General features: G+C 42.9%; 1 protein-coding gene across 1 annotated transcript in view; it reads right to left on the bottom strand.

The window, feature by feature from the left end:
• The window catches only part of LOC119464192 (isoleucine--tRNA ligase, mitochondrial-like), a 33,119-nt gene that overhangs the window by 4,111 nt on the left and 11,867 nt on the right, over positions 1–17,141 (bottom strand). The window contains 16 exon segments of the mRNA XM_049655910.1: positions 965–1,132; positions 2,268–2,400; positions 3,931–4,070; positions 4,073–4,126; positions 4,887–5,035; positions 5,584–5,690; positions 6,816–6,947; positions 7,320–7,394; positions 7,396–7,449; positions 8,188–8,290; positions 9,905–10,010; positions 11,737–11,830; positions 13,059–13,161; positions 14,088–14,242; positions 15,201–15,440; positions 16,765–16,940. Of these exon segments, the coding sequence (XP_049511867.1) occupies positions 965–1,132; positions 2,268–2,400; positions 3,931–4,070; positions 4,073–4,126; positions 4,887–5,035; positions 5,584–5,690; positions 6,816–6,947; positions 7,320–7,394; positions 7,396–7,449; positions 8,188–8,290; positions 9,905–10,010; positions 11,737–11,830; positions 13,059–13,161; positions 14,088–14,242; positions 15,201–15,440; positions 16,765–16,940 (1,989 nt within the window).

Raw genomic sequence — 17,141 nt, 5'->3', positions numbered from 1 at the left:
ACATCAGCCGTATTTGTGCTGCATTGCATAAACAGTTAAACTGAGCTCACTTTTAGCTAGAACGTACAATACTACGAGACAGCAAGGAAATGAAACAGTTTTTATTTCATAACGCACTGAGATTGCTTTTAATTACAGAGCCTAAATTACAGAGCCTAGGGCAACTTCTTCATCTATGTCCGTGATGTTGTCTGGACTTTTTCTTCTTGTTCTGTAAAGGAAATAAATGTACAAAGGGGTTCTGAATTCACCACTTTCTGTGCACAAGTCAATTTGAAAGGGATGAATCTGCACTAATTTTTTTTTGCTATCTTTGTCAATGACAGTCGCATGCACTTCTTGCAGAGATATTCACTGCATACTGCAGTAGTGTCGACTTTCAATGCAAATTATCAAATGTAAAAAAATAAATCTAAAATTTGTTCCTTTTTTTCCCCACTGATATCTGCATCCAAGCATATAACAAATATTAATTTTCACAAGAGTCCTAGATGAAACTTCATTGTAACATTGATTGGCTGTACAGTATGGAAATCGGAATACCAGGCCTGTGTGCGTAAATATTCAACTTTTTCGCGGATATCACAGTCCGTGAGCTTTTAATGCTGACTGTACATAGCAGCTTCCAAGACACTCGGGCAGTGGGAAGATTAGTTCACTTCTACAGTCACGTTGCATAAAAGCAGTGTGTTGTCGCGAACAGCTGTCGTCAGTGGTGGCGCTTCAACTGCACAAGTCGCAAACCAACGACCACATGTAGTCAGAGACGAAAAGTTTGCAGGACACGTAATTTGTTTAAAAACAAAAAAAAAAGAAAAGAGCTGAATTCCCGCAAAGCCTGAGCATATCGCCTCAAATTCAAACTTTAAATTTATAGTAGTTTTTGCCACCTACACAGCGATCCATTAAATTCGAAGCCCCATGCCTAAATGGAGCAGAAATTCACATTCAGAAATTCACTTGCCTGCTGTGCCAGCATCGTCCTTGAGAACACCCCACTTGAAGTTCAATCGCTGGTAAACATCTTCACACCTGGTGCACAGGTGGCCCTCTTCACTGGAGATGTTGCGTCGACACCGCTCACAGGCGGCCATCTTTGTGGGCTCAAGCACGACGAACATCTTATCATCCACTGCGAAAAGCATACAAAAATAATTCATGCAGATCCCTGTGCTCTGTGCGTATAAGGTGTTACATAAAGCATTTCGATATAGGATCAGGCTTTTGTGCTGGGGTATCTGAGTCGATTCCACCAACAGACACATAATTTTTTTCTATTGGAGAGGCCCAATAAAAGGCAGGACAAGAAGCTACCTGCCTACAGCAAATACAGTAATGTTCCTCGTACTGTATTTCTAAAGAGAAAACAAAAGATTGAATCAATTCAGACTGTCTGGATTGCCCTTCTGAATACCTCGCAACGTTTTAATCATGCCAAGTGGCGACCTAATTACAGATAAAATCACCACTGATGGTGTCGTGCAATTCAAGGCAGCTGTGACAAAAGGTGTTTGTTAAGTAGCTGCTCCACCAATCTCTGTCCCAAACCACGCTCCCAAAAATAGCACCAACAGGGCGCCATGGAGAGGTAGCCCCAGTGAGTTATTCTGTAGAAAAATCCAATGAAATCGGCCAAACTGTCTTTGCATTTATTTTGAAGTGCAGCATAATTAACTTTTCCTTATCAATGCCCGACTACAATTTACCAATCGTACATGTATTAATGAGCACTAGGGCAGTATTCTCGGGTGATCAATTTTAGGGATACAAACCCTTTCACGAGATTTTGGCACCGGATGCTTGGATGTACATGGCTGAAAGCGTTCCTGGCACTCTGTGAAGAAAGAAAGCTTGGCACATTGCCAAAAATGCTGTCGTATACATGTGCACGTCTGGTGTCAAGTCGCATGAAATCTCGCAAAAGGGATTGTATCCCCGAAAGTGATCGCTCCAGAATACCACCAATTTTCTCACTGGCTGTGCGAAGCCTCCCTATTTCTCCCCGGGAGTATCAGCACCATGGCTGGCTAACTCCATTGAATTGTAGCCACGGCAGCTCCCTCACCTCAGCAGGCCTTGACACGTCTTTTTCTCGCTTACAAATACGGTGCACTTGGTAAAAGGTACGCGTTTGAAAGCTTGTGACACTAGCGGAGAAGTTTAGCTTGACTTTAGCATCCATTTTAATGCACTAAAATGGATGCTGACAATTGCAAACACAAACGCATTGCCACAAAACTGCCAATAAACACTTCCAATAGGCTGACCTGCATCCAAGATCACAGCATGGTTAGAATCAACTTGCGCTGTCGGCTCATCGCCTTGTTCAAACGTGACGGAGGCCACTTGCAGCACATCAGTGAGCCCCGAGTGAATGGCTGAATCTTCTGGCTGAAGAACCTGCAATGAACAAGCCACATTGTGTTCTCGCGCTTCTGTGTATGTATTATTTTAGGCCCAGAGTACCAAGAGATAAAGTGAAATGCACCTAACATCAGGCCCTTCTGCCTTTGTAACTACAACCGTGGCAACAAATGGTATGTGGCACTAAGGAGGCACTGTTTTCGCTGACACTCATCTGCTATAGTATTAGTATGGATATCTCCATATGTTCTGGGCTTTCTACAGTACATTGCAGCGGGCCATCACGCACAACTGTCAACTGCGGTCACTTTTTTTTTGCCAAGGGTAGTTGCACGCAAGAAATGCCTGCAGTACATGGTCAGATCATTTTTGTACGAGACACTTATACTACTAGGTCAACCTGCAATTAATTATAATGTTTTACCATAGCTGCGGTTGATAAACCAATACAGTAAACACCATATGATTGCCATGTGTTTACATGCAGAAAAAGGGCTGCAGTGCATAGTATACATCATTTTGAACAAGGTGCTTCTACTAACAAATTGCACTGAGATGAATTATGCGTATAGTGTTTTACTGTAGTGGTGTTTGCGAAAACACCATATTAAGCACCATGGTAAAACATATTGTGTTTGCCATGGTGTTTACGCTGTTTACATGCCAGGAAAGGCTGTGGTGTGTAGGCAGATCACTTCGTACTAAAAGCTTCTACTAACAAATGTCCCTGCAGTGAATAATTTGTTTTACCATAAGGGGTGTTTGGCAAAACACCATATTAAACACCACGATAAAACATGTCATGCTTTACCATAGCAGTGTTAGGTAAACCACCATGGCAAACACCATACTGTGCTTACCATGGTGTTTTTAACGACATCTACAATCTGATTGAGAGACATTTGCGAGGAGCTCGGGATTAAGTTTGACCTAACATGCACATGCACTTTCTTTAACATGCACAGCATGGTACAGAAGCATCTTTGTATTCCACCCTCAGGGAATACAATGAACGCGCGATGGCATGCTTGACAGAAGGCCTAATTACGTTTTCTCAAGCGCACAGATACTAAAGAGATGTGCCGTGTTTACCCGACTCGAGAGCAAATTTTAGGGACTGTGCCTTTTGCTCTCGCAAAAAGTTGCGAGAGCAAATTCTGGGGACTGTGCCTAGGTACTGTTGAGGAGGACATGCTTGGCTACATTTGTCCCTAGCCAGGTAGATGCCACTAGGTCAGGTAGATGCCACTTTAGCGGCCACAGAGTAATGAATAATGACACATTGTTGCTGCTAATTTGTTGTATTGTATGCTTCGCCATTACAGATTCTGTGTCGGCCGCTATGATCCCGTTTGGACAGAAGCGCCGGTTCTCCAGAGCAAAGCGAGTTCTCCTCTGTAGTGACCAGATTTCTCTCTCCCAACTCACACATGCACAAATGCGTTGCGAAAAGGCAGTGCAGCTCTCACGTTTCAACAGCCTTGACTAAATGGAAATAAGCCAGCAGAAGCATGCCATAGTCCACTTGCTGCCGCAGCATATTTCATGTTTAGGAAACGAACTTACTCTAAGGCAGGTGGCCAAAGGGCTGTCCCCACTGGTAGTGATGATCTTGACGTCGTGCAGCACTGGCCGAGACTTGGCAACGGCTTTATTCACGGCTTCTCTCAGCTTCGCAAGCGGCTTCTCTAGCTGGGAGAACTCCGGCGTTCCCAGTCGTTCGGAGGTGTGTGCCACATACGCCGGAAAACACCAGTGTCGTCTGCTCAGAGGGCAGAAGAAAAAAAGAAAAAGACATCAAAAATTAGCTGCCAGACAGGAAGTCGTCAACATTTAAGCAGAGCTACCTGAAGCTACTACACGAGGTAAGCAACGAGCCAGTAAATGATGCAAAACGTCGCAAAACAAATGGCAAAAAAATTTCCTCTGGAAGTTATGGTGTTGAGAATGGTCTTTTAATTGCTGACTAAGTGTCTTGAAAAGTGTCTAAAGCTTTATGGAAGAATGAATAAATTAGCTGTAAATAAATTATGAGGTTTTATGTGCCAGAACCACATAATGATTATAGGCACACGTTAGTGGGGAACTCCGGAATACCAATGGTGACCACCTGTGTTTGTTGAATGTACGCCTAAATATAAGTACATGAGGGTTTTTTGCATTTCATCTCCATCATAATGTGGCTGCTGCAGCCAGGATCGAACAATTGGCTGTAAGAAGGAAATTGCCACCGTTCCTTGCAGAAGCTCTTCAATTATAGAAAGCTACAAGAATGCATAGAAGACAGGATTCTACCTTATGCTGCAGGGTCAAAGAAAGTGTATAAAGTGTATTCGGATTTGGTGCCTTTCAACAGCTTGTACCGAATTCTCTCAGCTAGCAACTCTCTGTATAATTCTGTAGGGTCGCAGTGCTTAGTATTCAGCGTCCAGTATTGTAAGCACAGCCACAGTGTCTAGTACATTTAGTGTGAAACCTTGCACACTGGACACACTGACCGAATGTAAATGATAAGAACTTACACTTGCCAGGGTCTGCATGGTGGTAGAAGACTTCTTCCGCAAGGTGCGGAACTACCGGAGCGGTAAGCTTCACCAGCACGTCTAGCAGATGACTCAAAGCCGTCTGGCAGGACCTCCGATTCGCGGAGTTCTCCGCATCGCAGTAGAGCCTGTGAATGCACACAATGTCATAGGGAAACCAGAGTGCAGCAACAAGCGTCATAGGCAATGAGGAGATAACTATTCATCAGCTTACATTGATAGCCTTCATTATGGCTTGTTGGTGGGCTATTAGTTACCACTGGATTGTGGTGAAATGTTTAACACAAACGGACATAGGAAGAAGGCAACAATGCAACACATGGGCGTTTGTGTGTGCCTGATTTTGCATAAATTCGAACATTGCTTGCAGTCGCCTTAGTGGCATTATGTGCACAAACTGGTTACCTTCTTTCAAAGATAGTAAATTGACATAAGGGTTATGTCTTACGCACATGCCAGACAAATAAGTTCATCACTCCTTCATAGTGAAATCTTTTTGCGCACACAATCGACACGGACACAGTGAAGAAGTCCCCCTTCCACTGTGTCCGTGTCGACTGTGTGCACAAAAAGATTTCACTATGAATTCGTACCAACTCGCCCGACTATCAGTTCTGCTGCAGTTCATCACTCCAGTTTACCCTTCTGACTTGTACCGATGTAGAGTGATGCTCACCTGTCCTTCACAGCTTGGAAGTAGAAAGATGACGCTTCATTTACAACGAAGTTCAGCACAGCAGAACAGGCATGGTTGTACCTCATTTCATCATACAGGGATGTGACCTGAGAAAAAAAAAAAGGAAAAGAGCAAAGTTTGCATTGGCGATTACACACGCTTTATCTTGGAACAGCAATAAACAGGGCGAGTTATAGACACCATCAGCTATACATTTAACTGCAACAAATACATACCTATCTCCGTTAGGAATTATAAAACTAATAATTTTGCATATCAATGCACTGAGAAAGTTAGCATTTTATTGTGATGGCTGTCGGTGATGAAACCAACATTCTTTTTTTTTTTTTTTCATAAACCGAATCAACTGAATGTTGCACAAATAGGAACACCAGGTTACATGACTCTCCCAACTAAACTGGCTGGCTCGTTTGTGCTCAAATTTCACACAGACACATTTCGCAGTGTATGCAGCTTAATATCGTGTGTGAGTTAATTACTTACCTGCTTCATCCAGAATAATTTAAAAGTATGTATCATCTGCTGCAACAATGGTTACATAGTGGCTATATAGCGGTTACATGCCAGATGAAAATTTGAGATTTTGCAGGAACGGCACAGTGGTATCATCTCTTACTGTAATGGTGCCACTGTTCTGTGTGAAACTTGAGTGTGAACGAGCCAGTGGCTTGGCCAGAAGAGTCATCTGTACCTAGTGCTCCTATTTACACAACATTTGGTATATTGTCACAAAAATATCAAGCTGTTTTACAGAACTCCACATTCATGCAAAGATAATTGCTCAGAATAACAGAATGAGTGCCAAGGGAAGGGACACATAGGGACGTATTCTGCGACACTATCGCCTTCGTGTGACGTAGTGCTCAACCAGCCAATCAGCTCATCCAGTTTTCCTCAACCAGCCAATCAGCGCGCCTGATGGCCGAGACGATACTATCACTGAAAGTGATCGTCGCAGAATATGTACCATAGTTAAAAGCAGCAGAGAATTCGAGAAAGCATGAGATCAGAAAATTTGCAGGCATACGATGGGCTTAACTGGCACATTACAGGGTTAATCGAAGATCTAGCTGGTTTTAAACTGAAATACACTAAATGCTGGACCTGGACATTCGCAGAGCCGTACCAAATAGCCACACCAAACTATATTCTGAGAGAGGGTGATGCTGCATGAAAATTCAACAAGCAGAGCAAAAATCCTAAAGCTTTACCCGATCATGAAATCCTCGCAGAAGGTGGAGCATGAACCGGTCTAACGGGAGCATCTCTTCGTACGGCAAAACGTGATGCGAGTAATCGAAGTCGGAGAGTGCTCCAAGGCAGAACCTCAGCGTGCCCCGGAGCTGTAACAATGGAACCACATAAAAATAAACAGTGTTAATTATCTGCAAGGTTAACTCGTCATCTAGAGAGATTTTCAACAGCATTAACCGGGCACACTGTGAAGAAGTGAAAACGACAAGCTGTTAGCCAGGTTTCAACACTAAAGGGAGCCACCTGACATAAATCGTCTGTCGGCTCCCTGCTGCAGCACAAATGCACAATGTAAAGCTTTAAGAATTAATGCAGTCGTCTTAGTGTCGACAACCATAATGGGTTCCTTTGATAAAGATGCGAATGTCTCTTTTCGCCTCTTGTGACGCACAAGAGAGTAGGAGAAGCACTAAAATATAGTATGCAAACAAGTACAACAATTTCTGGAGTTTGACTCGGACCTTTGCAACGTTTTCTTGGCACTCTGCCAGGACGTGCTTGGCTACAGGAACATTTTCGTGGTTGCTTGTGTGGGCAGGCGACCCACCACCGAAGCACGTCGACTCCAAAGGCAGGGTCCTTTTTGAGGTCCTGAAGACAGGTGAAAGCAAAGGCAGTGTAGGTGGCAAGACAAAGGTATTCTAATTGGCTGGTTGAATTAATAATTAATCAGCTCTTTAAACCTAACTCCATTGAGCTAGTGCACTGCATTCACAGAGATGAAGCTAAACCGATACTATATTCCTGATGTCTGTATTTGTTTCATTTGCAAAGGAGTTGAAGGGACCTTGGCCTCAACACTATATAAGTCGGGTGATGAAGCAATAGTCTAGGAAACATCTGGCATGGGTATCTTCAATGACATGATTGTGCCCCTCCATACATATCTTTTTTTTTCTTTTTTTTTTTTCCCCTCGTGCAGAGAGAGTAACACAGCAGCCCTCGCGCTGGTTCATTTCATCAGTACGTCTACTTTCAACTGTGCAGTTCTCACGGCAACTCAGACAATCGCAAGTTGGCTCTGTGCTATCAAGAAACCAGCCATCTAATTCTAAAAATTAATCTCTTCCAGTATATTTTCGTTGACATCACTTCTCTGAATCACTTATCAATGAACTATGCTGGACCTATCACTTTCCATTTTGGCTTATGTTGCTTAGGTACTCTTTTCTCTTAAGTCTGGTTTCACCGTCTTTTTATGCTGTGCATCACTACATGCATTAAGGTGGATTATCTGCCTAAGCTTAAGACTTAACCTGAAAAGTGCCAAGGCTTATAGCAAGTCATTAGTCAGATTATTAAAATAATAAGCAGGACTAAAACACTCGCCTTTCCACCCTTTGTTATCGTCTCGGGGTCAATGACATTCCCCAGCGACTTGGACATCTTGCGGCCTTCAGCATCCAGTGTGAAGCCATGCATGTACAGTTTCCTGGCGAGTCACCAAAAAATTATTAAAACAAAAACGAAACAGACTAAAGCAGTGAAAGTTATTCTGCAGTATTAAATATGCAAGATCGATGTGCCACTTTAAATGGAGCGCTACTTGTGACATAGTTGCTTGGCACAAGGCCCATCTGCAGTACTATCTACATCCAGTTTTGCAGCAGCAGCCCAGCATTTAGACATCCATAACTTGCTTGCAAGGTATGACGCGGCTTTTGCAATGCACATGTGCCAAAATTGCTTCCAGCTTAGGGTATCAAAGGGTGACCTACCTTATCCGTGCACTACGTTCTCACAATTTATCACCACATGTTTCTTGGAAAGCATGAAGCCTTCCTACTTGTTGATTCAGGGTTGAATGGCAACACCTGATAAGCTATCATAGCAACAGGGCAGTGACGTGTGCGGAAAACAGGCTTGTCAGTTTAACCTCTCTCCGAAATTCATAGGCTTCCTTATGCATGCTTGCATACACTAAATATGCATTATATATGCATTCATGTATATAAGATGTATGTGTGTGTGACGTAGGTGACATGCTGAAGCACCTCCCCACCCACTATACAAAATATGCTGGCTATGCCACTGCAACATAGCCTCTTTTTTTTTTTTATAGAGAAGTGAGTTCAGTTATTACTCTCAAAAGACTGTGGTAGGCATAGTTTTTCTGCTGGTTACCTCCATCCTTAGTCCCTTTGGTCCGAAAGGATGGCACAAAATTACTCCACATCGCTTAGACCCCAAGCAGTAGTTCAAAAAGATTATTTTGGCTCTACATAGGGCCAATGTTGCCCAGTGTAGGGCCAGTGTCAGCCGATGTTTGATCTACGCTGTCCTACTTTTATGTGCTGCAACAGATGTTCCACACCTCCTTTCAACAGGGACGAACTGCAAAACGCCCCTGTACCGTGCATTGGGTGCACATTAAGGAACCCCAGGTGGTCGAAATTAATCCGGAGTCCGCCACTACAGCGCGCCTCATAATCGGATCACAGTTTTGCCACATAAGACCCAATAATTTTAAATTTTAATGTTCCACAGCATAGTGTGAGACCACAAGGCACGGAGTTCTAAAGAAGCATGTTCAGTTTTAGGATGTTTACTAGCTTTCAACGAGATTGAAAGAAGCCCCTGTGTTCCTCCCCCTAGCTTACGCATGCAACAAACAGCACCGATGCATGACACCTCAATGCATGCGACCACATGCAACTGATCAAACTTTCTCCACAAGATTCACTACACCGAAGCAAGAATTAATACTACAGGTTTTAGTATGAAAAGTGCATTCTTTTCCTTCATAAAAGAATGCACAAGAAGCTTGGCAAACAGGGCTGAATCAAGGCCAGTTCATATTTCCAACTGGTAACTTTCAGCACGGGCAACACTGATATTGCCTGCTCAGAGGCTTAAGCTGTGCAATGCAAAGTACCACGTTCACTACCTTACCAAATCTGAAAGGCATGGAAGAAGGGACGAATTGCTGTGCTCACTATAACATTAAAAATTAACTACCCCTATCTGCATAAAGGCACATTCGAGTGTTGCCCATACACAACTAGGTGTCTCACATAGTGTCCCTAAGTCCCACAGATGTGATTACCTGTAAGGTGCTTTGCCCGTCAGTGCGACACTCGTGAGTAGTGAAGACTGGAACCAACCTCGAACCTGGTCGAGGCCTTCAAGGTAGACGTCTGCTTGGCAAGGTTCTGAAAGAACAAGTGCGTCTGCATTAACGGACAGGAATTTATACGCATACATACACTCTTAAAGGGGCCCTGACCCACGTAATCGAAGTCGAGAAATGCATTTGAAGTTAAATTATACTAGGCATTTCAGAAATACTTTGCAGCAAAAAAATTTCTTCAATGCGTTCAGCAGAAACGTAGCTATTGGCTGTTCGCAGTGCTTCCGCTCCTTCAATGATTTGCACTGCGAAGGCTATGGCAGAGCGGGGTGTGCCCACAACTCTCCGCCTACTGAATGTCACCGTGGCGCACAGTTCAAATTTGATTTTGGCTGTTCATGTAGATGCCACTAATTCCGATTTTGGCACCTACGACGTGCCAAGTGCGGTTGTCCTCAGCGAGCCGCAGTGTGCTCAGCCAATGAACTCGTTGCGGCACCCCGCGGTGGCCACACTAGGTAGCAGACCGCAGCTACATGCAACTGCAGCGTCTACTTTGTGCACGACAGGGCTAGAGTGCGCGCTCGCGCTCATATGCTCCTGTCTGGCTGTGCTACATGGTGTAGACCGGCTTTGTCCTGCATCAGCTTGATCGACAAATAGTAGCCACATTCAACGTGCACATTTTGAAGCGCTATCAATAGCCCATTATGAAGCGATGTCTGCCAAAATGTCTAACCAAGAGCAGCCAGGAGTGAGCGCATGCTGGAAACTGTGCGTGTGGTCTGACTTTAAGTGTCGCCTGGTTAGAGACTAGTTGAGTGTCCAAAACTAGTCGAAATTATCGAGACCTGACGGCTACAACATCGATAAGCAGGGTGGCCAAAGTTTACTTCCTATGCAGGCGGCTGCAGATGAGCATGAACATAGGATAGTGCGCTGCTTCCCGAAGTATGTATTTTTTATCGAAATTCGAAAGCAGATTTTTGCGTACTTCAGCCTGCTTATTAAACTCCGTCAATAAATATACACAGTAACACTAACAAGAAGCGCACTTATCAAACACGCTTCTTGATTGACGTCAGCTATTGGCCAATAGCAGTTGTGTAAGGGAATCTGCTACATTACAAAATAGGGCGTCCAGAAAAGAATGAGGAGCAGGCTTCTGTTGAAAAGAAGAGCGTTTGATAGAAAGGTGACTTCGTGCTCCGCTTGCGAGCTCCATGCGGCGCACACGACTGCAACGCTGAGATGTTCACAGCAACGTATGCTATCAGTGGACTATGGTTTTGCACTAAGCCCAAGGGGTGGTTCAAGACCGCTTTAAAATGTGCATGAGAGCAGTCGTCCTTACATGTTCAATTCAACAAGTCCGGCGAACTGGATGCAACCTCATTACTGCTTTTTCTGTGGTGGATTCAAGAAAAATTATAAAAAACACATAATTTGAGAATGTAGTCAAGTGCGAACAACATAAAAATTTTTGAGCACATAAGCTGCGTTTTACTTGCACCTCCCTAATTAGAACAATCGGAAAGAAAAAAAAAAGACTGCACTAATAATTGCACACAACAACGTTTAAAAGTAATCCCACATAATTATCTTCACGCAAAGCAACATAGCTTAGTACGCTTAGTCGTCACTGCGTCCACTGCTGCTTTCTATTGAAGTGTGGTATGGCTTTACAGCAACACTTTCGTTGCTGTGAAGCCACTGCACGTTTTTGCAGAACACAACACCAGCTTGCAGGGGACAGTTTTCTGCTATTAGAAAGTCAAAATAGCTTTAATATGTCATTTTTTACTTACCTGGAAGAACCATTTTCCAGCTGAGCCCGCTATCGAGCCAGATGTCCATAATGTCTTGGCCTCGTGTTAAAGCCACATCCTTACCAACTCCAAGCTGATAAAGAAAGTGAAACAAAATAAGACATCAGCCAAGTTCAAAAACAAAAATAACATGAGTTGGACAGCAAAAGTGACATTCAGCAAATGGTTAGAAGGTCCCATTTTAAGTGACACAAAATCACAACTACAGTGCACTGTTTGAGATTGACCCTCATAACTGAAAGTTTCGTCCAGAATTTTCTTTTTCCGGGGACTTCCTGTACGTTATGTTGTTTGTCTTAATTAAAGACTTTGTCTTCACCTCTCCTCTTCAGCTTCCCTTGCACCATAAAACCCCACATCCATCATCATCATCTTCTTCAACTTCCTGCACTACCATTTGCGATTCACATCTAATCGAAACTTAGCCAATTATGGTGATGTTCCTATGCAAGGTTTTCAGGTGCTTCGTTTCTCTGCGGACCAACTTCTGGGAATCCTTCCTTTTCACAACTGTTATGTTCCACTTCTGCATTTCCTAAATTGATGACTTGTCACCAAATAGTCTTACAGACAATTTCTTTCCGTCTTATAAAGCAACTATACCTAGCACAGGGGTAGCCAAACTGCGACTTTCAAGTGACAGGCATTTTTTTTTTTTTTTTTTTTTGAGGGGGGTCTCCTTACATCTCACAGCTGACTACTTGGTGAGAAAAGTCACTGTCCACTTCTGACCTAAATTTATGCAATTTACTGTACTAACTTTTGCTGAATTTAGTCAGTTTTTGCAAGCACATTTATTTGCCACTCTCAGATATTATGCCATTGCTTCTTACCGAGAAGGTAAGGCAGTCAGTCAGAAGAAAGCCAATGACACTAAGGTCTGAAATTACCGTGTTTCGCAGTCGCTTGTGAACAATGTGGTTAACTCCTTTGAAGCTCCATGATTATGTCTGCCTGGCCACTTCTTCACTAACATGTGATCACTAAAGGTTGGCAGGACAGCATCTATTCAATAAAGGCGACTGAACTGGCTTGTCAAGCAAGCTCTTCATGTACAGCCATGAGCAAAATCAAACAGACAAAAAAAAGCATAAAGTAGAACACCTCCATAATAACTTCAGAGTGCTATTTTTATTTTGCATTGTTACGTATACAGTTGCCGAAGATGGTATAGGTCCTGAACTAAGGTGCCTAAGCCAACATCATGTAAGTTGGTGAAAACAGAACCAACAGAATGTGTTCGTGTTTCAAATAACCACAATACTACATCAAAAGAAGGGGGCAAAGGGCGCATTTCAGACCTGTTTGCGCACTTCATCAGGCAAAAGCTCCTTGTCAGTGGCTGTCCACCACACATCTGGTCCTCTTGCATTCATAAGCTTGCAGACGTGTCCGACGAATTCTCTGTAATTTGATTTTCAAGCTCAAACAGACACACATAATGTGAGCGCAAAGCATACGCTCTGCTACTGCACAGAAGTTGCATACTTGAGCGAGGTACTTCTAACATATCACAAGTTGATGACTAAATCCAGTGTGAAATGATATGCTCATACAGACACAAACGCTGCATTAAAGTTGTGCGTAATTATGCATGCATCTAAGTAGCTTATAATGGTTTGGTGCAGCAAAAAAACCAAGTAACTAAGTCACGAGGTAAACGCTAAAGGCCTGAACGAAAAGTTATGGCTGCACAAGAAATAGCACTACGTTGTACAAAAGGAATAAGTTATGAGGCTTTGTATAGGTCACATGTTTGAAATACTTAATGCTTTATCTTGGAAACTCTGCAGTATGTATAACTGGCATATGTAAATACACAAGGATGCTAGCAGCAGTAAAAGCTAAACAGCCAAAGGAATAAAAATTAGAAGCCTCAAAGACTGAAGAATGAAAAGATATTCGGGTCCTGCATAGAAACAGTAAACACATGTTGACACTGACTAAAGTAACATTCTACAGCCTAAAGGACAAGGAGTGAAAAGCTAAAAAACTAAAGGGCTGGAATACAAAGGTACTAAAGGTTATTTAGGCTGCTACCACATGTGAAGTTGGTAAAAAAACAATGACAGAAGTAAAAACGAAAAGACTAAATGAGTAAAAACTAAAAGATTGCTGCAGTGAATGCTTCGAGCATAGGAGCAGAAACATCCTTTAGTTTTATAGTTTGTGGCCTTTTAAGGATTTCTTTACCTTTCAGTTTTTACCGCGATCAGCATCCAATTGCGAAGGCTGGTGTTCTATTGTGCTATGATCATATTGTGATAACAGTTGCCAACCAGGCAATGTGTCCATTGTCTGTCAAACTAGTGGATAAAACTTGCAATCACCTTGAAGTGAGTGACCTTTCATCCTGAAAAACCACCGGTATTGGGACGCCCCAGTACCGTTGCCTGGAGATGCACCAGTGGGGTCGCTGCGCCAACTGGTTCTCAAACATGGTGCGCGCCGATTCCGGCAAAATCTGCACTCGTTTGAGGCAGCCCTGTTGAGACGGGGACAGAAAAAAAATGGACAATAGAAAAAAAAATGGAAGGAAATGATTAGAATAGTACTCAAGCATCACATAGTAGTCACAATGTTTAGTGGTGTTGAGCTTTATTCAAAGCAATTCAAAAGAGCAGCGGCAAAATGGTACATTTCAAAAAGCGGTAATTTACACATTGCTTGAGTTCGAGCCAAATCGCTTCTAAAGAATAAACAGCAGCAGGAAACTCACAGGACAGTTACGAGTGTGTAACACAATTGTTTAAGCGTTAGTTGTGGAACGGGCTAGGTGTTCTCACTCCCAATCTCAAACTCGCTGAATCTCTTGGGAGTTCCTAGTGGACTGAAAGGCAACTATAACTGGAAAAATGTATATATTTTTCTCCAACATTTTCTTCCGCAACACACCGGCGTGCACGAAGGACAAATAACAGGGGCACTTTTTTGTTCGCTTTCAGTGCAGCTGCTGCTTTCATAACGAATTACCAACCAGCTTGTTCTTGTATCGAGTTAACCTTGTGGTAAAGGCGCAGGGCTGTATGTGTAAGGAGCTTAGGAGCAGGTATGAAGACGAGAGGACTTCCGGCCCAAACAGACTTCAGTATTCCCGACAACCCAATAATTCAACAGTGAAATCCACAATGCAGCAGACCTCTGCACTCAACTTCAAGGTTACCATAAGCTAACACATGAATTACTTCTGGCATAATGGCACTACCATGACAGGTGTGCATGCAATCAGGGCATGGTGAGATTAGTTCATTCAGGTATGTATAACCCATGCCCCCAATCTGTACTTCAACCTTTTTTATTTATAGTGCCAGCATTACATGTGAAAATATAGTAAACTATCTTTCTGTGACTGAGTTGCTACTACGAGGAAAATACAGGACACAACGTTTTCTAGCAGCATTTCACTTTTCTAGGCATCTTATGGCTCGTAGTGGGTCCATTACCAGTGCCCGCTGCCTCATGTCATCGTCGAGGTTGATAAACCACTGCCGAGAAGACCTGACGATGACGGGCTGTTTGCTGCGCCAGTCGTAGGGATAACTGTGGGTGTAGCTGCCAGTTCGGATGACGTGATTGGCCAGCAGCTTTGTGACGGCCTCGGAGCCCTCGGTCAGCACCGGAAGACCGCGCAGCTCTGGCCTGCAGCTTGACGCGAAACGTCCCTCCTCGTCCACAAGACAGTCCTGGCAATATTGAGAAGATAAAAAAAAAAAGACCAAGTCTCATCACACATAGAAGAAATGCAACTCAGAAATCAGGAGGAATGATGAACCCTGTTATGCCAAAACACAGTACCACGTCAAGGGAAGCTAGAACAACTTGTTCCCCTCTATTTCAGGCCATGGGGAGTATATTTGCACAAAAAATAATAACAAAATGTAATTTGACTCGTCACTTAATTTGTACAGTAATAATTAATTAATAATTGGTTTACTGAACGATCTAGAATTGGAAACTCGTAGACTTAGCATTTTCAATACACTAGAGTGAGTTAAGTTTTCCATGCTTAAATCAGAATTCTGAGGTATTAAAGGTATTAAAAAAATAACATTTTGTTTTTGTTTTTTGTGCCAGAACCGGTGATCTGATTATGAAGCATGCTGTAGTGCAGGACTCTAGATTAACTTTGACCACTTGGGATTATTTAACGTGCACCTAAATCTCAGTGCAAGAACTTAGATTTATGTGCATGTTAAATTATTCCAGGTGGTCAAAGTTAATCCGGAGTCCTGCACTACAGCATGCTTCATAATCAGATCGCCGGTTCTGGCACAAAAAAAAACAACCAAATGTTGTTATATGCATTTCATATACTATCTGACGTATTACTTATAATATGTTGAGCATTACAGGGTTAAAGGTTATTGAAGTTGTAGAAACTCCACTGCACGCTTCTCGCATGTAAAAGAAAAGGCACTTAGCAAGTACATACTATAAAGGTTGGGAAACGCAAGACCATAAATTTGATGCTGAAGTTTGTCTCGGAATGGCGGACTAGGCATCATCGACACTACCGTGATGTCATGACACCGAGCGAATAAGGATAGTTATGATAATGTTATGATAATGTGAATAAGGATAGGTATGATGGCGCTGCTCGTTACAAAAAGAAATTAACGAGTGCTGCACACACTTTTAGGCTGCACTCGCATGCGGCAGACACGGCAATCGCAAGAAGCGAGTCAGGATGCATGACGTCATGATGCATCCACCACCTCCCGAGTACCAAAACAAATACTGGTTTGTAGAAACAGGTTACTATTCTTTTTTTTTTCTAGAAATTGGAGGATTTGGATATTGATATAACATGAAAGAAACGACAGATCAAAAATGTCATGTCAGTAATACTCCGAAGGAAAACTAGCGATAAACATAAACTTTAAGTAAAGTGATAGATTATGATGAGGAAAACCTTTAAAACCTTTGTTCTGCACGAAGAGATAACTTAGTCATTGAAACAATCACAACTAAGGACAACAGATCACCATACAAAATGGGTGAGGATACCTCCATAGCTATACCGTGCTTCAGGGCGTTCTGGTAATCCTCAAAGCCGTGGCTGGGAGCTGAATGGACCAGTCCCGTGCCTTTATCCATGGTTACAAAGTCTCCCGGCAAAAACCTCAGCTCCTTGTCAGGATAGAGAGGGTGTGCATACGTGGCGTCGGATAACACGTCGCTTCCTGCAGATAAAACAGGCAGAGAAGGCACAGCAATATGGATAATTCAAAAAAAGAAAGAGACGCCCTTACTGCAACTTTTACTAGATGCTGTACTCATCACTGTCATTTGAGAAGAAATAGTTTCTTTTTTTTTTTCCAACCCAAGCTCCTGTCGCTCTCTCCGTCACTAGGAGTGCACTGGAGGCAATCAGTACGGAATTA

This window comes from Dermacentor silvarum, chromosome 9 (assembly GCF_013339745.2).
Source record: "Dermacentor silvarum isolate Dsil-2018 chromosome 9, BIME_Dsil_1.4, whole genome shotgun sequence".
Lineage (NCBI taxonomy): Eukaryota > Metazoa > Arthropoda > Arachnida > Ixodida > Ixodidae > Dermacentor > Dermacentor silvarum.
The sequence above is the reverse complement of the archived record's forward strand: the minus strand, read 5'-3'. Positions and strand labels throughout refer to the sequence as shown.